Below are 23,587 nucleotides of genomic sequence, written 5' to 3' on the forward strand. Positions count from 1 at the left end.
CCCCAGTTGGCGCTCTTTCCCCTCTGCTGCTCCATAGCGCCAGCATTTCCGGGGTGGGGCTGTGAGTTTCCAGTTTTCTTTATTTTCTGGTTTCATACCATTGTGGTCAGAAAACATACTTGGTATGTTTATTCAGAGTCCCTTGAGATTACATATGAATTTTAGGATGGATTTTTCTATTTCTGCACCAAAAAAAAAAATGCCATTGGGTGGGATTTTGATAAAAATTTTGTTATGTCTGTGGATCACATTGGGTGATATTTACATCTTAAATATATTAAGTTTTCCAATCTGTGAATATGCGGTTTCTTTCCATTTGTGTGTTTTGTTTCTTTCAGCTGTGTTTGTTATTTTCAGTGTACAAGTCTTGTCTTCTTTGTTAAGCTTATTCCTGTGTATTTTATTCTTTTTGATGCTGTTGTAATTGGACTTATTAATTTCATTATTTGATTCTTCCATGTTAGTGTATAGGAATGAAGCAGATTTTAGTCTGTTGATTTTATATCCTGCAGCCTTACTGAATTCATTTATCAGATCTTTTGTTTTGTGGAATCTTTAGAGTTTCTATATATAAGATGTCATCTGAGAACAGCTAATTTTTCTTTTCTGTTTTGGATGACTTTTGTGTTTTTTTCTTGCCCAATTTTTCTTTTCTGTTTTGGATGACTTCTGTGTCTTTTTCTTGCCTAATGGCTTTGCCTATGACTTTCAGTGCTATGTTGAATATAAGTGGCAAAAGCAGGCATCCTTGTCTTGTTTCTGATCTTAGAGATAAAGTTTCATTATTTTACCATTGAGTATGTTAACTGTGGGCTTTTAATATATGGCCCTTATTTTCTTTTGATTTGTACTTTTGGAATGTTTTATTTAATCATGAAAGTGTGTTGAATTTTGTCAAGTGCTTTTTCTGAACCAGTTGAGGTGATCCTGTGGTTTTCATTCATTGTATTCATGTGCCATATTACATTAATCTTCAGATGTTGAACCATCCTTACATTCCAGGAGTAAATCCCACTTGTTCATGGTGTATAATCCTTTTAATGTATGTTGAATTCTGTTTGCTAGTATTTTATTGAAAATTTTTATATTCATACTCATCAGGAATATTGGTCAGTAGTTTTTCTCTCCGTGGTATCTTAGTCTGGCTCTGATAACAGAAAAATGCTCTGAGAATTAGTTTGGAAGTATACCTTCCTCTTCAGTTTTTTTAGAAGATTTTGAAGAAGAGGGTGTTTATTTTCCTTTAAATATTTGGTAGAATTCATTAGTGAAGCATCAGGTCCTGATTTTATTTGTTGGGAGTTATTTCATTTGTTTTAGTTTTATTTGTATGTGTCAAAATACATTTTATTTCCAAAATAGTTTTTGCAACTATTTTCATGCAAAAACTGGGTCTGCTGAGTACTATCAGTAGAATCAATATAGCATGGTAGCTGTTCAGTTTTAGGTATACAAAGAATACATAATCTAAATAGAAAATGCTGAAATCCTAGAAACGTGCATTTAATTATTCACCATTGGCATCCAAACTTCACAAATATAATCCTTAGCATGCCTCTTGTGCAGTCATTCAAATATTTGTATATTTTACATCCACATAAGACCTGGAAATACTCTATATTCAGATGAACTATTTATACAGTTTAATAAAAAGCAAACTCCCCACAACTATCTTTTTACCCTCAAAAACCAAGACTCTGAGCTGGTTTAATAGAATACCATATGTCTTCTTAAAACCAGCCGAGAAAGGAGGCGCTTAAACTACTGACTTATAACACTCCAGTTTCAAAATAATCTAAAATGGGCAATAGAACACAATAACCTTAAAGGGGCACACAGAAACAAACTCAGGCTTATATGGTCAATTAACCTTTGATAAAGGATCCAAGAATATACAGTGGGGAAAAGACAGTCTTCAATTAATGGTGTTGGGAAACCTGGGCCACAATATGCAGAAGAATGAAACAGGACCCCTCTCTTAAACTATACACAAAAATACACTCTAAGTGGGTTAAAGACTTAAATATGAGACCTTAAATCATAAAACTTCTCAAAGAAAACATAGGCAGTAGTCTCTTGGACATCAGCCTTAGCAACATTTTCCTAGATCTATCTCTTCAGGCAAAGGAAATAATAAAAATAAACTATTAGGACTACAGCAAAATAAAGCATTTGCACAGGAAAGGAAACCATCAGCAAATCAAAAAGGAAACACACTACATGGAAGAAGATACTTGCAAACAATTTATCTGATAAGGGGTTATTATTCAAAATATATAAAGAACTTCTACAACTTAACACCAAAAATAATAACAATAATATATGATTAAAATGGGCAGAGGACCTGAATAGACATTTTTCCAAATAAGACATCCAGATGGCCAACAGACACATGAAAAGATGTTCACCATCACTAATCATCAGGGAAATGCAAATCAAAACCACAATGAGAGATCACCTCACACCAGTCAGAATGGCTAGTGTTAAAAAGACAATAAATAAAAGATAAATTATGTGTTGATGAGGATGTGGAGAAAAGGGAACCCTCGTGCACTGTTGGTGGGAATGTAAATTGATAACAGTCACTGTGGAAAACAAATGATAGAGTGAATGAACAGTTTTCCTGACTTAATCTGTGTGGAATAATATTCCAAAATTTCATAGATTAGGAAGTTCATACAGTGTGGGTAAACTGAGATTAAGAAAGACCAGAAGAGAAAGGTATTTTTGTTTTGGGAAGATAATCTAAATCTTATTTGCTATGGCAATTGGCGAGAGTAGTGGTAAGTCTATATACTAGTAAGAAGAGTGTTCTCAAAAGCCTTGAGGTGAAAGTTGGAGAAGAACAGACTAAAGTGGAGTGGATTAGGGGAAGAGGTGTTTATATTGTCATATTTAAGCATGGTGAAGTTTTTTTTTAAGGCAAATTTATTGAGATATAATAGACACAATAAACTGCACATATTGAAAGTATATAATCTGGTAACTTTTGGCTTATGTATATATCAGTGAAACTATCACCATACTCAAGACAAGGAACATGTCCATCCCTAAAAGCTGCTTCTTACCCCTTGGTAATTAGTCTTTCACCAGCTCTCCACCCTCTCTCCAGACAACCACTGATCTGCTTTCGGCCACTATATATATTCTTTTGCATGTCCTACAATTTGACATAAATGGAATAATAACATGTAGATTCTTGTTTTTACTAATTTCTTTCAGCATACTGTTTTGAATTTAATCCAGTTTGTTGTGTATCAAGAGCTCATTCATTTTTCTTGCTTATTAGTATTCCATTGTATGGATAGTTTATCCATTTGCCTATGATGGATATTTGAGTTACTTCCAGTTTTTGTTACAAATAAAGCTGCTATGAGCGTTCCTGTATAAATATGCACACATGTCTTGGATATTGTGTGTTGTATGCACACATGCCTAATACTTATTCTCTTGGATAAATATTAGGAATGAAATGGCTGGATCATATAGGTTTATGTTTAAAGGAAATTACCTATTTTCCAAAGTTATATGCTATTTTGCATTTCTACCAGCTCTGTGTAAAAGTTCATTTCTCTACATCTTTGCCAACATTTGGTAATACTAGTTTTTAAATTTTGGCCATTTTAGTAGGTGTGTAAGTGGTATCTCATTGTGGTATTAATTAGCTATTTCCCTGATGACTACTGATGTTCGGCATCTTTCTATGTTCTTTTTTGCCGTTAGTATATCTTTAGTAAAGTGTCTGTTTAAATCTTTTGCTCAGTATTTAATGATTTGGTTGTTAGAACTCTATACATTCTAGCTACTGGTTATTTATCAGATATATGATGTGAAAATATTTTCCCCTGGTCTGTGGCTTGTCTTTCCATTCTCTTAATGGTGTCTTTTGAAGACCAGACTTTCAACTTATCATTTATTCTTTTGTGGTTCATGCTTTTATTGTCCTTACCTAAGAAATCTTTGACTAATCCTAAATCTCAAAGGTTTTCTCCTACATTTTCTTCTAGGAGTTTTATAATTTTAGATTTTATATTTAGGGTTATGGTCCATTTTGAGTTAATTTTTTTGCATATGGTATGAATAATGGAGTAAGGCTTCATTTTAAAATATAGATATCCAATTATTTGTTGAAAACACTATTTTTCCCCTCACTGAAATGCCTTTGTTGAAAATTTGTCATTATATCAGTTGGATCTATTTCGGATCCATTTTGTTGCATTTATTTCTATCTTTACACCAGCACCACACTGTCTTGATTCTTGTGGCTGTGTGTATAATAAATCTTGAGTTCAGGTAGTATTAGACCTAAAACAGTTTTTTTTTTTTTGCAAAGGTTTTTGGCTATTCTTAGATATGAATTTTAAGAATCATCCTGTAAATTTCCTCTCAAAAGCTTGCTGCAATTTAAATTGATTGCACTGAATCTATAAATCAATATGAGGTTTACAATAATGAGGTTTCTGACACATGAACAGGACATAGTCTTCTTTCATTTCTATTTGCAATGTTTAGTAGTTTTCAATGTATAGATGTTTCACAATTTTTGTCAGACAAGCCTTTCACATTTAAAAGAAATTCTGTAGATGTTTTAAATTTTAGTCTGATAATTTGTTGATAGTATATGGAAATACAACTGCTTATTGATCTAGTATACTACAGCCTTTCTAAACTTACTGATTAGTTCTAATAGTAGCCGTTTTGTTATAGGTGGTGGTAGAATACATCAGATTTTCTATATAGAAGACCATGTATCTATAAATAAAGATTCTTTTATCTTTTCCTTTCCAAATTGGGCATCTTTTATTTCTTTTTGCTTTATTGCACTGATTAGAACTTCCAGTACAATGATGAACGGAAGTTGTGGGAATGATTCCTTCCACTTTATTCTTTATTGTTAAGATTGTTTTAGTATTCTATGGCCTGTTCTTCTCCATTCAAATTTTAGAATAACCTTGTCTAAGTTTATAAACAACAACAACTTGCTGTGATTTTAATAGAAATTACATTAAACCTATAGATCAGTTTGGAGGAGAAATAACCTCTTTACAGTTTATGAATCTTAAACTCAATGGATATGATATATTTCTCCGTTTATTTTATTTCTTTCAACAACATTCTGTAATTTTCTTCCTAAAGATCCTTTAAGTGTAAGCGCAAGTATTTTGATCCCTTTGTACCAATTGAAATATTATGTTTTTATTTCCATATGCTTATTGTTAGCCTATAGAAACGTGATTGATTTTTATTCACTGATGTTCTTGTATCCTGTGACTTTGCTGAACTCATTTTTTAAAAAGATTTTTATTTATTTATTTGAGACATAGAGATAGCACGAGCAGGAGTGGGGAGGGCAGACAGAGAGGGAGAAGCAGAATCCCCGCCGAGCAGGGAGCCTGATAAGGGGCTCTATCCCAGGACCTTGAGATCATGACCTGAGCTGAAGGCAGACACTTAACCGACTAAGCCACTCAGATGCCCCTGCTGAACTTACTTATTAAGTTTTAGGCTTAATTTTGGTAAATTCCGTTGGATTTTCTGTAAAGGACTGACATCATTCATGTCAGTTTTATTTCTTTCCTTTCTGATCTCTACAGTTCGTATTTTGATTTCTTGTGTTATTTTAATGGGTAGAATTTCCAATACTATGTTGAATTAGAATAGTGAGAGCAAATACTATTGCCTTGTTCCTGATCTAAGGAGGGAAATGTATAATCTTTCACCATTAAATATTATGTTTGCTATGGGTTTTTTCTTCTTTTTTGTATATGCTCTTTATCAAGTTGAAGAAATTCCCCTTTATTACTAGTTTGCTGTGTTTATCATGAATGGTGTTGGATTTTTGTGAAACGATTTTCCTGTGTTGGTTGATATAATCACATGCTTTTTCTTTGTATATTGTTGATAGATGGGTTACGTCGATTGGTTAATTTCCAAATTTGAGCCAGCTTTGCATACCTGGAATACATTCCACTTTGTCATAGTGTATAATTCTTTTAATAGATTGTTGAATTTGGTTTGCTAATATTTTGTTAAGGATTTTTGTGTCTAAGTTCATGAGGCACACTGGTCTATAGTTTTCTCTCTTGGTATGGTTTTGGTAATAATTTCCTGATAAAATTATTTGGCATGTATTCCCTCCTCTTCTGTTTTCTGGAAGAGATTAATAAAATCGATGTTATTTCTTTAAATTTAGATGAATTCTCCAATGAAACTGTCTTTTCTTTTTGCAAGATCTTTAATTAAGAGTAGATTTTAATTTGGACTCTGCAAATTATCTATTTCATCTTGGTTGAGTTTTGGTGTTTGAGAAAATGGCCCATTTCATCTACCTTGTCAGATTTATGAGGCTAAAGTTGTTCATAATATTTTAGTATTATCCTTTTAATAACTACAAGATCTATAATAACTTGTTAACATCCAGGTCCACAAATTCCAATATCTTTTCCAAATCTGATCTCTTTTCTTTTTCTTTGATTTTTCTCCTTGTTATGAGTATCATTTTCCAGTTTCTATACATGTCCAATAATTATTTTTTTAAGGTTTTGTTTATTTGTCAGGGAGAGATACGGAGAGAGCACAAGCAGGGGGAGCAGCAGGCGGAGGGAAAAGCAGGCTCCCCACTGAGTAGGGAGCCCCATGTGGGACTCAATCCCTGGGATCATGACCTGAGCTGAAGGAAGACTCTTAACCAGCTGAGCCACCCAGGCGTCCCTACATGTCTGATAATTATTGATTTGACGCAAGACATTGTGAATTTTACCTTGTTGGGTGCTACTTTTGTATTCCAATTTTTTGTAAACCTTTTCTCTTCAGTTCAGTTGTTACTTGGAAACAGTTTGAGCCTTCCAAGTCTGATTTGTTAGGTGGCACTAGAGCAAGATTTTAGTGTAGAGCTAACTACTTTCAGTATTGAGGCAGAACCTTTTGACTACTCTTCCCGATGCCCCATGAATAGCAGAGTTTCCCAGTCTGGCTGGTAGAAACAGGTATTGATCTTGGCTTTTTGTGAGATCCAGTTACTGTTTCCTCCTTCATTTCATGTGTTTATTTTCCCAAACTTTGATAGCTTCCTTATATACATACACTGACCAATATTCTGATGAATACTTGAAGTAGATCCTCTGCAAGACTCTGGAGTTCTCTTTTTGGTACAGCTTTCTCCTCTTTCGTCCTCTGCTCTGTGATTCTAGCTTCCTTGGTTCTTTCTTCTCACTCTGGGAGTCTGCTGGACTTTGTGCTCCCTTTCCCTGTGTTGTGTCCTGGAAATGTTCTCAAGGCAGCAAACTGAGCAATCAAAAGGAGTTACCTCATTTGTTTCCCATCTTTAAGGATCACTGTCCTTAAATGCCTGATGTCCAATGTCTTGAAAACCATTGTTTAATACATTTGTCTGGGTTTTCCATTGTTTCTGGTGAAAGTGTAATCCAATCCTTGTTATTTCACTTTGGCCAGAAGTAGAAATTTGGGATTGTTTTATAAAATTTAATTTTGTTTTATAATGTTATAAATATTTTGAGGTTCTAAAGTCCGATCAACAGAACATGTACATTCAAAGAAGATTATGTACTATCTCTGTCCCCTCTATTTTGTTTTCTTCTTCCCTGTGGTAGCAAGGGTCTACAGTGGGCAATGATTCCCACCTCCTGGTATTCATGGCCTTTGTAATACCCTCCATATGAGTAAGTAGCATTGAACCAATAGAGTATGGCAACACAGAGTGAGTGTTACTTCTGTGATTAGGTTGTAAAAGACTGTGACTTCCATCTTGCTTACAGATTCTTTCTCCTGCCTCATTAAATATATAAGTAACAAGTTGGAGAGTCTTGCATGGCAAGGTACTGTGGGTAGCTTCCATCCACCCACCAGCAAGGATGTGAATGCCCTTCATTTAACAATCCTTGAGACAGTGAATTCTGCCAACAATCATGTAATTGAGCTTGGAAGTGGATCTTTCCTCATTTGAACCTTCAGATGAGACCCCAGCCTAGGCCAATGCCTTGATTATAGATTTGTGGGAAACCCTGAAGCAGAGGACCCAGATAATTCATGTCCAGATTCTTGACACAAAGAGACAATAAATGCATGTTGTTTTAAGTCACTTAGTTTTGGGATAGGTTGCTACATTTCAGTAGATAACAGCACTCTTCATAGGTAATATTTTGATGGTTTATTCTTCCATTATTTGCTTTTTATTTTTCAGATATATATACACACACACACACACACACACACACATATATACACACATGCATACAGTTGATCTTCATTATTCACAGATTCCATATCTGCAGATTCACCTAATTGCTAAAATTGGCATACCCCCCGATCAGTGTGGTGCTTTTGCAGGCATAGCAGACATGCGCAGAACAGTGAAACATCTGAGTTGCCTCATGCACACATTTCCATGTGAGGTCGAACTGAGGGGATGCTCTTCCTCTTGTTACAGCTTTCAAGAGGATGGAGACAGCAGGGGCAGTGTAGTGTAAGAAACTCCAGCTCTGGGGCCACTCTAGAGTTTGAATCTAACTCTGATACCTGTCAGTGTAGTGACCTCAGGTAAGTCACTTAATGCTTCTGAACTTCATTTTCTCTTTTGTAAAATAAAGAAAGTAGAATCTACTAGGATAAGTTGGTTTTAAGTTATAAAGTTTGTACAAGTTGTAAAATTCACAAAGTTGCGATATAAGATTATAATCCCTGTAATATATATGTATTGTGTGTGTCTTATGTATCTGTATAAGTATATATATATATATATATATATATATATATATATATATATATATATATATTTCCCCTGGGAGCAATGTTTCAGCATTCACTAATTCTGTTTGCAGCAACCTTATATAGAACATAACTGTAATGAATAACGGGAGTTGACTGTATATATATTCATTCATTTTCATATTTTATAAAACTAAGTAGTAATAAACCATCTTCATTTTTCCCCATAACATTATATCCTGAATCTCACTCCATATAGTTACAGAGATTTTTCTGTCTCTCTTACTGATGAACAGTACTGTTTTATGTGTATACCGTAATGTATACAACCAGACCTCTGTTAGTAGATGTTTGTCTAATTTTTTTTTAAGATTTTATTTATTTATTTGACAGAGAGAGAAACACAGTGAAAGAAGGAACACAAGCAGGGGGAGTGGGAGAGGGGAGAAAAGCAGGCTTCCTGCCGAGCAGGGAGCCCAGTGTGGGGCTCGATCCCAGGACCCTGGGAACATGACCTGAACTGAAGGCAGACGCTTAACGACTGAGCCACCCAGGCATCCAGATGTTTGTCTTTTTTTTTTTTTTTTTTAAGATTTTTTTATTCATTCGAGACACAGATACAGAGAGAGAGAGAGCATGAGCAGGGGGAGAGGTAGAGGGAGGGGGAGAAGCAGGCTCCCCGTGGAGCAGGGAGCCCGATGCGGGGCTTGATCCCAGGACCCTGGGATCATGACCTGAGCAGAAGGTGGATGCTTAACCATCTGAGCCACCCAGGTACCCAGATGTTTGTCTTTTGATATCAAAAAAATAATACTAAATTGTAATGAATAATCTTTCTTTTGACCATTTTTTTGGTCTTTTTTTTTTTTTTGCCAATGCATCTTTGAAATATATTCTTGGAAGTGGAGTTTCTGAATCAAAGGGTAAAAGTTATGACAATAACTTTTGACCGTCCTCCCCTTAAGAGGTGGGGCTCAATTCCCACTTGATTGTCAGTGGGCAGGCCTTCCTGAATCATTTTTAGCAAACAAAAGACAGAAGAGGTAATGAGATATCACTTCTAATTTAGGTTATAAAAAAACTGTGGCTTCTATCTTGTGTGCCCTTGCACGTGCGCGCTCTCTCCTTTGACTCACTTGCGCTTGGTAGAAGCCAGCTATTACATTATGAGGCAGGCTTGAAGAGAGGGAAGACCACTACCATGTCAGGATAATCAAGTAGCCTGTAGAAAGGTCCACATAGTAAGGAACAGAGCTTGGAAAATGATATTCTGAGATGTATCATCAGCCATTTGATTGAATCTGAAAGCATATCCTTCTCCATTTGAGTCTTGAAATAACTGCAGCCCTGACCAACAGCTTGACTGCAAATCCATGAGACTAAATCTGAACCATCCAGCTAAGCCATTCCCAGATTGACTCACAGAAATATTTGACAATAAACATTTGTAGTTTCAAACTGCTGTTTCAGGTAATTGATTACACAGCAACAGATAACTAATGCATGCATTTTTGCTAGCTATTGCTAAACCACCTATACAGGGGCTGAATCATTCTTCTGTCCTACCAATAATACATGAGAATTCCTGATTCCCATGGCCTTATCAATACCATATATTTCCAAAATTAGAATACTTTTTTAAAACAAGGAAATAAATGAGACATAGTACCTTACTGCAGCTTTAATTTGTATTTATTTCATTATGAAGGAAGTCTCCTTCAGTTTCTTGCTTAATGAGATACGTTAGCTTCTCATCACTCTTTGGATCAAGAGCTGCAGTTTTTACAATTCCTACAAGGCTCTCCATGGTTTTGGCCCCTTCCCATATCTACAACTTCCACTGGCATCATTCCTTGAGGATTCTGAATTAATCATCTCTGTACCCTTTGTGCCAAACACAGTGGCTACACCGTCTTAAGCCTGAAGCATGCAATAAATATTGATGTAACTGTAGGAGTTTAAATTGAAGGGAATGAGCACAACTGCCCACTTCTTACCCTCTTCTTTGTCTTGACCAAAAGTTAGGCCTCTCTCTTCCCTCAGGCACCTAAGCTTTGGCTCCTCCCCAAGTTTAAACAGAGACTAAAGCAAGATGTATGTGCAGAACATCCTTCCTTAAAAGCTTTTTCTCAGAATGTGAGGACCCCAGAAACATTTTAAAGTGCCCTGTTTTTGCCACATGCACACTCCTACCTCTTCAAAGTTCCCGCTAACCCATCTTAATCCTATGTTAAAAAAAAAACAAAACAAAAAACGGGGGGGGGGGGGCTGGAGGGGGGGGGCGGGGTCAGTTTGATTTTGAAACGCTTGCAGATTTCTGAGATTAAAGTGTTCTCCCATCTTTCATCTTTTTTAAAGATTTTATTTATTTATTTGAGAGAGAGAGAGAGCACAGAGGGAAAGAGGGAGAAGCAGACTCCCCACTCAGCTGGGAGCCCCATGCAGGACCCTGGGATCATGACCCGAGCCCAAGGCAGACGCTTAACCAACTGAGCCACCCAAATGCCCCTGCAATCATCTTTCTGAATAAAATCCCTCCCTAAGTCCAGATTTGTTCTTACTTGACATGAGAAATATAAGTGCTCAATGTAAAATTGCTGCTGATTTAATTACATAAGCCAAAAATAATGTCTCCTTTGAAAACCATGATTCAAAATCGGATCTATTTAAGCACATGAAACATGTTAACACACATATAACACACACACGTACTCATTTATATTTTATAAATATATAAAAGCCTGGCGTATGACCTAATGGTTATGGTAAGTGGTTTGTAGGTTTTTTCACGTGATATTTTCCTGAAATCTAACCTCCTCGCTGGCTTCCTCTCCTTTTTCTTGTTTTTCAGTCTCCCCTTTCTCTGTCTCAATCTCCCTCTCTCTCTGAGTCTCCCGCGTTGTGTCCTTTAGCGTCCCACTTCTGTCCCTCTGCGCCCCGTTTTCTGCCCTTCAGGCTCCCACCGCTGCCTACACAGGCCTCTCCTTTGCCCCGTTATCGCAGCCCCTACTTTCTTCGGCTTCTCAACGTCATCGCTCTGGGCCTCAGTCTCCTCCCCGTCTCTGTTTTCCTTTCTTCAGTCCGCCCCTGCAACTCCCTCCTACATTAGTAATTTCCTCTAGAGAATTCCTTATACTCGCTTTTAGTTTAAAGTTCATTTCTGCTGCGTATCCCTTTCCTCCACCCACCACCACCTTGGTCCCTCTTTCCCACAGTGGCATCTCCGCGGAGGGGACTGTACCATTTCAAGTTTCACCCCTCTCAGCAAGTAGAATCTCCCGGTGTAGGGCTGTACCATTTACAAACATGTTTAAGTAGTGTCGTCAATGAGAGTATTTTAACATTCCAAATTCCTCCTCTTTCACCAAATGCAATATTTTAATAGAGGTCGTATCACTCAAACTTCTTCCCCAATCCTCCTGTAAAAGCTCTCTGCAAAACCTCGTGCCTCACTGGTAAAGTCCTCCTTTCTGTCATCTTGCCCCCTCCCCTCGCTGCCGCTGTGGTACAGTCCAAACTCAGGAATAAACTGAATTCCTCGGCGTGTACGGACCTGACTGGACTCTCAATATGGCGGCTCCCACTACGAGATACAGTGCCTGGGAGCCGCCATCTTGCCTCCTGAACAAAGCCGCCGAGGGTGCAGAGTGGGCCAAACCGCCCAGTACGGAACAGCGCAGGCTCAGGAGCCCCGCGCTGTACTCTCCCAGACAGGAAGCGGGAGAGTTCGCCAGTATGGCTGTGACAGCCGTCCCGGCTAAAGCGGTGATGGGCGTTTCAGGACCTGATAAGAGAGCCGCAAGTCGGAAGGCGGCTATGTGCGGTGAGTCCGTTAGATTGGTAACAGGAGGGAAGGGGTCTTTGAGGGTCAGTGATTGGAGGTTTATGACGTCAGGGGTGGGGAGGTTTGTGGGATTAGTGTTGGGTTTATTAGGGAGACAGGGTTGGAGTAAGGTATGAGATTAGTAATTGGGGAATAATGTGTCAGTGATGGGGTTGCCTGTGGGATCAGAAATGGCGTGTAGGGGGACTGACTGGGGTCAGTGATTTAGGGGACCCTGGAGAATCAGTGGTTGGGGAGGGGGCTTGGACTAAATGACCGGGACATCCGTGTCGTGGTCAGTGATATGATCGTCATGGGGGAGTTCTGTGAGTGTGTCATTGCTAGGCCCGAGGATTCAGAAATTTGGAGGGAGCAATAATGGGATCAGGTAGTCATGATGATCAGCCCCAATTTACTGGGAAAGACTTTTACATACATTTAAAATTTCCACAGGTTTTAGGCAACCCTTGAGTTCTTAAAGTTTAGACCCCCTTCTCAGTTCACCATTGCACCCTGAGCCTGGTGCTTCCCCACCCGCCACGATCCTTTTAAAACAAGACCGAACAAATAAAAAAGGATGGATTATTACCAAAAGTGTGACTTTAGGCCTTTTTCTAAGCTTACTGAAATCATTTTATATTTTATTCAAGAAACACTTACTGAGCACCTGCCATGTACCCAGACATGAGCATCACTATTTTGGTTGTTTCCTTCCAGATCAGTTTTGACAACGCCTGGAATACTCCATATAAAACAGTCTCCCTGTCATGGGAGCATTCAGTTCCTCTGAACCAGTTGTCTTGTCTGCATGACTCCTCCTGGGACTGAAAAAAATTGACCAGGTATATACCTTCCTGCACTGTAGTATATTGTCTTGTATGAGTGGTTCCAACTATCACCATTTTTATACGCAGATGACTGCACTGTTGAAAATCTGCAGTTATAGTTTAAACAGAAAACATCTTTTTTTTAATTAAAGATTTTTATTTATTTGTCAGAGAGAGAGAGAGAGCACAAGTAGGGGGAGCAGCAGAGGGAGAGGGAGAAGCAGGCTCCTCACTGAGCAAGGAGCCCGATGTGGGACTTGATCCCAGGACCCTGGGATCATGACTTGAGCCGAAGGCAGACGCTTAACAACTGAGCCACCCAGGTGTCCCTAAACAGAAAACATCTTAAAATTAACATTTTGGTCCATGAATATTGTTTGGCAGGAGAATTTACTGAGTTGACGGAAAATATAAAAGATCTCTTGGGAGATTATTAGAATTCAGCTACTGATTCTTTCTGGGGAATAAGGGAATACATTTCTCAGTTTTCCATTTGATCATGGCCATTCTTAGTGCTAGGGTAGTCCATCTGCAGTTAATCTTTATATAAATCTAGGGGCGCCTGGGTGGCTCAGTTGTTAAGCGTCTGCCTTCGGCTCAGGTCATGATTCCAGGTCCTGGGATCGAGCCCCGCATCGGGCTCCCTGCTCGGCGGCAAGCCTGCTTCTGAACCCTCTCCTACTCCCACTACTTGTATTCCCTCTCTCACTGTGTCTCTCTCTGTCAAATAAATAAATAAAAATCTTTAAAAAAATCTTTATATAAATCTATTCATGTTTATTGCCTTATAAAAATATTCTACAAATAGAATTATTGGTTCTTAGGGGAACAATAAGCTCTTAGTCAATATGAAACATATCTATACAATTAAATCACCTTGACCAAGGTTCTGTATCATCATAGTGTAGTCACAAGAGGACTTCCTTCACCTAGTGCTTCCTGACCCTTCTGCAAGGACCAAACAGCCTTATCCCTGGTTGTCCCATCATCCACCTGACTTCTAGTGGTGAATGTTTCTGGATTGGTGAATGTGGAAGCTGCAGACTGGGTCTGGTCTGTGAAAATGTCCTTCTGATCACTAGTTTTGCTCTTTCAGGCATCTGCCCTGTTGGAAGAGAGCAGAAAATGATGAAGTCCCAGGTGAGTTGCTTTTACTTTTAATTTTTAAAGTTTCCTCTTTCATTTTCTGTCCAGTCAAATGGGGAAGTACAGATAGCTAAAATTTGGAGTAGGGAAAAGGTAACCAAAATAAAGATCAAGACCTAGAAAGAGTTCTAGGTAACATGTGGATAACCTGACCTGAAAACATTTTTAAAAATGGATGTATCAATTTTTCTGATCTTCTTGCAGACATCATCAATTACACAGTCCTCTAAAGAGAAAACAGATACATGTCTCATGGAAAGAAATTATTTCTTGCCATGTAAGACTAAAACAGATTTCCATTCTGGATCTTTCTCTAGGTGGTGGAGTATACAGTGTTCTCACCAACACTCCTGTGGTAAATGCAACAGTAGATTTCTTATAGCTGTATCATAAAATGATCTCTTTTAGAGGGAAGGTATCGTAATGTCATAGCTAAACGCCTTGAACCTTATTCTTCAGAGCTGGGCACATCAAACTCCCGCCTGTAGGCCAAATCCAGTTGTCTGTTTTTATGAACAGTTTTATTGGTAGCACAGCTAAACCGTTTATTCATGTATTGTTGTCTACAGCTGTTTTCCTGCCACAATGGCAGCATTGGGTAAGTCACCAGAGACCATATGGCCTGCAGTGCTGAAAATACAAACTTTACGGGAAAAGTTTGTTAGATTTCTGGTTTAGAGGACCTAATTGATTACAGAGGCTTTCTATTGTCCAGTTTTATCTACTGATAAAATCTAGATAACACAGGATAGGTACATTTTGAATGGTCTTCCAAAATCTATTTTCTTCCCAAAGGGCAGTTCTTAAATTGTAATTATCTGGCAAAGCTTTGTAGAGCACAGGCCCCTGATGTTCCATACCCTTCGTTTGATTTCAGATTGTGTAGGATCACTGTCCAACTCAAGGCCAGTTCCTTCTCTGCGCTTCCATTTTTAACAGTCTACATTACTTTTTCTCCCTGCCAACATTAGCTATATACACGGTATATAAGTTTTGAACTATATAAACGATAAAAATTTAAAAACTGAGACTCATTTTAACTTAAACTCTCTTCCTCCTGAGATTATCAGTGTTCACCATTTGTTTGTAATCTTCCAAGCCTTTTCAGTATGAGTATAACCAATTAAGTGTGTACCTGTGAAAGTACAGATGTATAAGAGTGTCTCTTTATTGTGTTTTTCTTTTGGAAAAATAATGTTAGAGTAAACATTCTGTGCTGCAACTTGTTTTTTAATTTTACTGTCCCATGTAAAGATTTTTGACTATTTTCCTGTGCCAGTACCTAGATTTCTTTATTATCTTAGCAGATGCATAATATTTCTTTGCAACCTGGTTGACCTGGGACTGTTTTCTTATCTTTATAATGAAGCTTAGAATCCTCATAGGGTTGTTATGAGAGTTAAGCGAATAAAAACCATGCCTGGCACTGTATCTGGGGATGGTTTGTTCTGTATTAAGTGTTAGTTGTTGTTATTGTTAGTATTATTATTATGTCATCATCACTGTTATTGTCAAATCTAGAAATCTCATGTATATTTTACAGTAGACTTAACAAGTGAGTTCTATTGCGAAAAGATGGGGCTGTTTTCTTTTGGATGTCAGTAGCTTTGGAGTTGTGCTGTCCAGCACGGAGCCACCAGCCACATGTGGTTACTAAACATTTGAAATTGGCTAGTCTGAATTGAGATGTGCCATAAGTGCAGAATACATACTGAGTGTAGAAGATATAGTTCCAAAAAGCTCACTAATAATTTTTAAAGATTGGTTACACTTTGAAATGATATTTTGGATGTATTGGGATTATTATATATATATATATAATATTTGAAAATTAGTTTTTGATTATGGCTACTAGAAAGTTTAAAATTACCTATCTGGTTAGTCTTATATTTCTGTTAGAGCAGCTTTAGAGAAGGAGAATGGATTTTTTATTAGCTTAATAAATCCAACTACCAGAGCTAATTAACTGATTATATGCCTCTTCCTGTAAGAAGAGGGATTTGTATTTTTTCCATAATGTCCAGAAGTGAAGTCATGTTTGCACACGTCTATTCTCACTTTCTCTTTCTAACACCTGCTCTCCATCTCTTCCATTCTCCCAGTCACCCAAGCCACAAAAAAGTGTTTGTAGATGATAAAAGTACGATTTCCTACTGATTATGTACTGTATTTTTCTCACAATTAACAAAATCTATACATACTTAGTATGTTGAAGCATTTGAGTATATATATTTTTGAGATTTTATTTATTTGAGAGAGTATGCACAAGTGTGTGGGGGGGAGCAGAGGGAGAGGGAACAGGAGAAGCAGACTCCCTGCTCAGCAGGGAGTCCCCATGCAGGGCTTCATCCCAGGACCCTGAGATCAGGACCTGAGCCAAAGGCAGACACTTAACCGACTGAGCCACCCAGGCACCCCGAAGTATTTGAGTATAATTAATAAAGCAAAATCCGAATGTTAGAATTACATCTATTAATATTCCTGTCAGAATGGATTTTCTCTACACTCCACATTTATTTTTTTTCTCATGTCACTGTTATACAGATCAAAAGAATATAACTGCTTAATGCACAAAACTATTTTTAACTAAATGTGAACTTGATTTTATTCTCTATAATCATCATTCATTCCTTTTTAGCAAACATTTGTTGAGTACCTAATGTGTGTCATATGCACTGGCTGGCTGTGGAGTATCTCAAGATTTAGGTATTTTTTTTTTCTGGGAGGAATGCAGAGAAAAATTAGGTAAACAGATATGGAAACCAGCACTGACAAATAAAAGCTCTATAAGAGACATGGGAGCAAAGAACTGTTAAAGCAGAGATGGGGAGCAACTTAGAAAGCAACTTAGAAAGAACCAGCTTTCTAAGGAAGTAGGAAATAGGCTCAAAGGATTATTAAATCATGAGGGAAGTAGGATAAAGATGGGAAACATTTGCAAAAGTAGAAGGAGCAGAGTGGTTTTAGGAAGGCTGAGAATTTGAAGAAAACTAAAATATAGGTTGTTTCACGGGAAGTTTGACTAAGGGTGTTATTAAAACAATAAGATGCAAAAGATCTTGTTTACAATATCAAGGAGACAGTGTGGAGTGCAGTGATCAAGAACTCAAGCTATCGATTCAGAATACGTGCTTTTAAATCTGCTAGTTAATCATATATTCAGTGTATAACCTCTGGCAAGTAGTTACTTAACCACTGTAATCCTCGGTTTTCTCATATGTAAAATGAGGAAATTAATAAGGCTGTTTAAGGGACAAACTAAATGCCTGGCAGCTTGATGGTGTGAATGTGGATGAGAGGCATCTTAAGATTGAGATCACTTAGATGAGACTGATTGTATATGCAATTTACAAAATGTATATTGGGGTCCACCCTAATGACCTCATAGAATTACCTCTGCAATGACCCAATGTTTCCAAATACAGTCACATTCTGAGAAATTGGTGATTAGTACTTTAACATATGCATTTTGAAAGGGACACAGCTCTACCTTGAACGTATGGATTCGACATTATTCTTTTCCTGTTGGCTAACCAGTTGTTTCAATATTATTCTTTGAGTAATCGGTCTTCTTCTCGGTTATTTGAATGCTGCCCTTATCATTTATTAAATTACCATTTGCATCAAGTAGGCCTTTTGATTTACCTCTTCTGTTTTCCTGATCTGTGTCTGGCACTTCTTGTAAAGACAGGATTTTGTATTGTTTCTGCCAAATACCATGATATGATATAAAAGTAGGTGTAGTACAATTTTGTATATTGCAATGGAAATGATGAGAATGATCACTTCAGGTTGAACAGGAATATACTGTTACAGGGCTTAGTATCATTCAAGGATGTGGCTGTGCATTTTACCCAAGAGGAGTGGCAGCAACTGGACCCTGCTCAGAGGACCCTGTACAGGGATGTGATGCTGGAGAACTTCAGCCACCTGGTCTCAATGGGTAAGGATGGCTTCCCTGCATAACTCAGACTTGTCCATCCAAGTTCCTTTCCTTATCAGGTGCCATGGTTGGTAGTTCCTGACATATAATGACTTTTATGATCTTCAGACCTTCCCAAATGGAGGTCATTGTTTTTGCTGAGGGCCACCTGGATTGCTTCATTGTAGCCCTCCTGAAACTACACCTTCACTTTTTCCTTCAGTGCAATCAATCCCAATTCCTCTGTGATTTCCATTTAATAGGATATCCAGTTTCCAAACCAGATGTCATCTCTAAGTTGGAACAAGGAGAAGATCCATGGATCATAAAGAGAGACATACCAAATTGGATCTTTCCAGATGAAAATCAGGACGATGGGAGACAAGGGAAGTAAAATATCAGTTTGTTTTGTTTTCTTAATTGATTGATGCCTGAGGTTTATGTTCTATCCTTATTGAAATCTCTTATTCTTTGTCCCTGTGCTGAGAATTTAGTAGGCATTCAACAAATAATTAAATAGTTGTAAACTTTTAGAAGGGGGAGCTATTTCTTACTGATCTTCTTTCTCTCTGCATATATGTATATTTTTAACACCTTTTATGAGAGGCAATAGAAAGGCAAATTCCTCCCAAGAACATAGGTTGTACTTCAGATGGTAAGACCTCCAGGTACATGGCTCTACACAATTATATGTCAAATATAGTTACTGTCTTAAAAGTTCAGAGAAAATGAGAGTCTAAAGATACAACAATTTGAAAGGCATTTTTCAGAACATGCAGCTGTAGCTGCTTTGAAAGATATATAACGTGTTGATGATGCTGAAGGAGGAGGGTGAAGGCAGACTGGTGGGGAGAGAGTATATGAACAAAACCTTGAAGTTAGAGAATTAAGGCTTTTCTGGGAGAACTTTGCTAGTTTTACTTGGTACGTATAGGAGGTATTAATGGCAAGTAGTGGAATATAAGCTTGGGTTTTAAGTGTGAATCTGATACTGAATCCATAGCAAGATCTTGGATTTTTCTGTTGTTTGTGTTAGTTTTTAATTAGGAAAGTAGAATGAGGAGAGTTAAAGTATTTTGAGTACAGAGGGACCTTGTTTCTGTGGATAGTGGTGGCAGGATAATAGTAGTTAAGTATATTTATAGCAAATGGTTTATAAGATAAATGAATTCAAAAGGTGAAAAAGGTTTCCATTCAGAAAGCAGGGAAAATGGAAAGATTCTAGGAGAATAATCCAAGATTCAGAGTGATAATAACACAGATACTTTTCTGTCTCCATCCGTTCTAATTTTTTCCATGAATTTTTCTCTTTAACATCCTTTTCCATCCATTCATCTGATCATATTTTATGCTGTACTGTCCTATGAGATGGCTTGTCCCCATCCCTGTGTTCTGAGTTCATCAACTACATTGATTAATCATTTGTTCTGTTCTTCTGCATTCTGTTAATTGTTCTTTACAGTTGTTTTATTTATCTTTCTTTCTTTTAGACAGGAAAAGTAACCTTGACAACCCCAAAGCATGTATTTTGGGGTCTGTTTCCTTCCGTAATAATATCCTGAAAGGAGTCACAAAGGATGGTTCATTGTACTCCATCTTAAAAGTCTGTCAAGATGATGGCCAGCTGCAGAGATGTCATGAAAACCAAGACAAGCTTTTCAGGCAAGTAACAGTCATTAACAACAAAACAGTGACTGTGGAGTCAGGACATAAATATAATGCGTTGGGAAAAATATTTCACGATTGCATAGAGCCAGATACTTTAAGACAAAGATCCCATAACTATGATGTATTTAAAAAGAACTTGAAATATCATATTGACCTACGTAGTTGTAATAAGAGCAATTCAAGAAAAAACCCTGATGAGAGTTTTGGATGTGGAAAATCATCTAGCCATGGTGCATCTGATTCTAATCTTGAGAAAATTCACAATGGAGTAATGCCCTGTAATAATAATCAGTGTGGAAACATTTTTAGTAGTAAACAATCCCTTATTCAATATCAGAATGTTGAAACTAAGGAGAAAACCTGTGTATGTATTACATGTGGAAAAGCCTTTGCTAAGAAGTCACAGCTCATTGTACATCAACGAATTCATACTGGAAAGAAACCATATGATTGTGGTGCATGTGGGAAAGCCTTCAGTGAGAAGTTTCATCTCATCGTACATCAGAGAACTCATACTGGGGAGAAACCTTATGAATGTGCTGAATGTGGAAAAGCCTTCTCTCAAAAATCTTCCCTCATTATACATCAGAGAGTTCACACTGGGGAAAAACCATATGAGTGCAGTGAATGTGGGAAAGCCTTCTCCCAGAAATCACCCCTCATTATACATCAGAGAATTCACACTGGAGAGAAACCTTATGAATGTAGAGAGTGTGGGAAGGCCTTCTCCCAGAAGTCACAGCTGATAATACATCATAGAGCTCATACTGGAGAGAAGCCATATGAATGTACTGAATGTGGGAAAGCCTTCTGTGAGAAGTCCCATCTCATTATACATAAAAGAATTCATACTGGGGAGAAACCGTACAAATGTGCTCAGTGTGAGGAAGCCTTCAGCAGGAAGACAGAACTCATTACACATCAGTTAATTCATACTGGGGAGAAACCTTATGAATGTACTGAATGTGGAAAGACCTTCTCCCGGAAGTCACAGCTCATCATACATCAGAGAACGCATACTGGAGAGAAACCCTATAAATGCAGTGAATGCGGAAAAGCCTTCTGTCAGAAATCACATCTCATTGGACATCAGAGAATTCACACAGGAGAAAAACCTTACGTATGCAGTGAATGTGGGAAAGCCTTCTCTCAGAAGTCCCACCTCCCAGGGCATCAGCGCATTCATACAGGAGAGAAACCTTACGTATGTGCTGAATGTGGAAAGGCCTTTTCCCAGAAGTCAGACCTTGTTTTACATCAGAGAATTCATACTGGGGAGAGACCCTATCGGTGTGCTGTATGTGGGAAAGCATTCATTCAAAAGTCACAACTCACTGTACACCAGAGAATTCATAACAGTGGTAAAATCATAATGAACTGAACACAGAAAAGCCTTCTCAGTATTAGCTCAAGCCTTAATAAATACTAGGAACCTGACTGATTTGATATTTATGGGACATCTTTATAGATAAAATTTTACAAGAGAATTCATGTCTGTAGTGTGGTGATACCTAGCTCAGCAAAGATGATGGAAAATAATCATAAATGAAGAACATTTTCAACATGGTGTATAAAACTTTTAAAGTTATGGTCAGTAGAACAAATTATGTATATAGAATATTGTCAAGTTACATATTCTTTATTATACTACATTAACAATAACCAGACATTGTGAAATTGCTAATATTAGCTTGGCATAATTTTGGCCAGACAGTAATTCCCAATAAAGGACATGAGGAAAGCTTGAGTAAAAAGAAAAAGAAAGAAAATCAACTCCTAGAAACTACATTATTAGGAGGGGCTTGGCATGACCCCTAAAGATACATGTAAAATTCTTGTACAAAGATAGGTGGATCAGATTCAATACAGGTGATGTTTATGCATTTTCCCATCTCAAGCATATAAGTTGACCTGTCTCTCTGGAAGGATCCTGGACCTTGAAATCAGTGCACCTTGACCTGATCTCCCATTTATTCTTCCTCACTGAGAGTTTGGTATTGTGGAAATGCTTTGGTACTGAGCCAGATGGTCTTGTGTTTTAATCCTGGCTTAGCTACTCACAGATTGTGTGACTTCAAGCAAGCCTGCTTCACCCATCTGAATATTTTCTGTTATCATTAAAAAAATGTAGAGCACATTTTCAGTTAATATTAGTTCTTTTTATCTTTCTCTTTATCCTCCTGCAACTGGATGCTAAGACTAATGTGTAAAAACTACATCTAAACTTGCTTTGCATTCCAGACACTCTGCTCTTGATATCCCATTCCCATGACTGTTCATTTTACTGTCTTTGACCCTGGTAGCCTTGATTCTTGGTATGTTAAAGTGACATTTTATTGTGCTTTTATTATTTTTTACATACATTTATATAAACTGGTGATTACACATAAAGATCCTGTCTAATGTCTCTCCAGTTCTTTTCTGACTCCTGCCCTCCCCACAACTGTTTTCCCTGGGAACAAAGGACACTTGCAGAGCAAAACTCTTGGGATGAGAAAGTATGCCTGCCACAGATTTGAGAATTTGATATCTCTAAAATATCTCTTGCTCTCTTTCCTGTTGTTCTGCCTATTCCTCCATGAGCACCCTTATTTGTGGTGCCTGCAGAAGGGCAATACTTGGCAAGAATGAGGGTGTCTGTATACTTATGTTCACATAGTTCTTCATATAGTTCCTGCTTGATTCCTTCACGTTTCCTGCCCACCTGATCTTCTTCCTGAAGGGCTGAACTGTCTCTTAAGAAAAAATGGGGACCCTCTGGGTAAGAACCTCTGCAGGGGAGAGGACATGCCTAACGGGGATGTGAGACATTCCTAGTTTGTGTGGATAAATTCTTGACTTCATTATGAACAGTGAGCTGAGAACACTCACATCAGATATAAATTGACCATTCAGACCCAGGAAAGAAGGCCTAGGAGTACAGATTTTGGGTTTAGCTACTCTGACATTTTCTCATGGAAGATGTCTCAACTGATCCTTATGAGGCATGAGAAGGACCAAAAAATAAAATAATTTTGTGAACACACAGAAATTTAGTGAAGAGCGAGTTCTATATAGTGACAGCTATGGGACTAATGTAGATATAACAAAGATTCATAATTCCTACTTTACAGGCCTCCCATTTGGTTTCCCACTGTCACAAACCTCCAGCCAACCTTGTTGATCTGATGATGGACTTCTATAAGCATCCCAATTTAGACTTAGCACCTACTAATTTAATACTTCACTTCTTTTTTGAGCATTTTATTAGAGGAGCTAATCAGTGCAATGCAGCAAGAATAGGAAAATAGGCATAAGGATTAGAAAGGAAAAAGTAATATAGACATTGTAGATTATACAATTATGTATAAGAAAAGCAAAGATATACTGATTAAATATTAGAAATAAAGGAGTTTAGTTGCTTTATACAGTTTCAGTATTGAAAAATAAACTAATTCTACATATGAGCAACAGAGTGAAATTTTTTTTTTAAGATTT

The 23,587-nt window shown here is 37.6% G+C and overlaps 1 protein-coding gene across 4 annotated transcripts in view; it reads left to right on the forward strand.

Moving 5' to 3' along the window:
- The window catches only part of ZNF300 (zinc finger protein 300), a 56,881-nt gene extending 33,382 nt beyond the window's left edge, over positions 1–23,499 (forward strand). Inside the window, exons 1-7 of one of the 4 annotated variants that reach the window (XM_073890828.1) lie at positions 12,099–12,547; positions 13,265–13,389; positions 14,471–14,514; positions 14,838–14,875; positions 18,337–18,463; positions 18,706–18,832; positions 19,937–23,496. In XM_073890828.1, coding sequence (XP_073746929.1) covers positions 18,430–18,463; positions 18,706–18,832; positions 19,937–21,491 — 1,716 coding nt within the window. In that variant the 5' untranslated portion in view covers positions 12,099–12,547; positions 13,265–13,389; positions 14,471–14,514; positions 14,838–14,875; positions 18,337–18,429 and the 3' untranslated portion in view covers positions 21,492–23,496. Of the gene's footprint in view, positions 1–12,098; positions 12,548–12,705; positions 12,764–13,264; positions 13,390–14,470; positions 14,515–14,837; positions 14,876–18,336; positions 18,464–18,705; positions 18,833–19,936 lie in introns of those variants that run through there. The other 3 variants (XM_073890824.1, XM_073890826.1, XM_073890842.1) reach the window with 3 other exon arrangements.
- Positions 23,500–23,587: the final 88 nt, after the last annotated feature.

The sequence above is a fragment of the Callorhinus ursinus genome, unplaced genomic scaffold, assembly GCF_003265705.2.
Source record: "Callorhinus ursinus isolate GAN/ISIS: 27379988/994484 unplaced genomic scaffold, GSC_fseal_2.0 scaffold3, whole genome shotgun sequence".
NCBI lineage: Eukaryota > Metazoa > Chordata > Mammalia > Carnivora > Otariidae > Callorhinus > Callorhinus ursinus.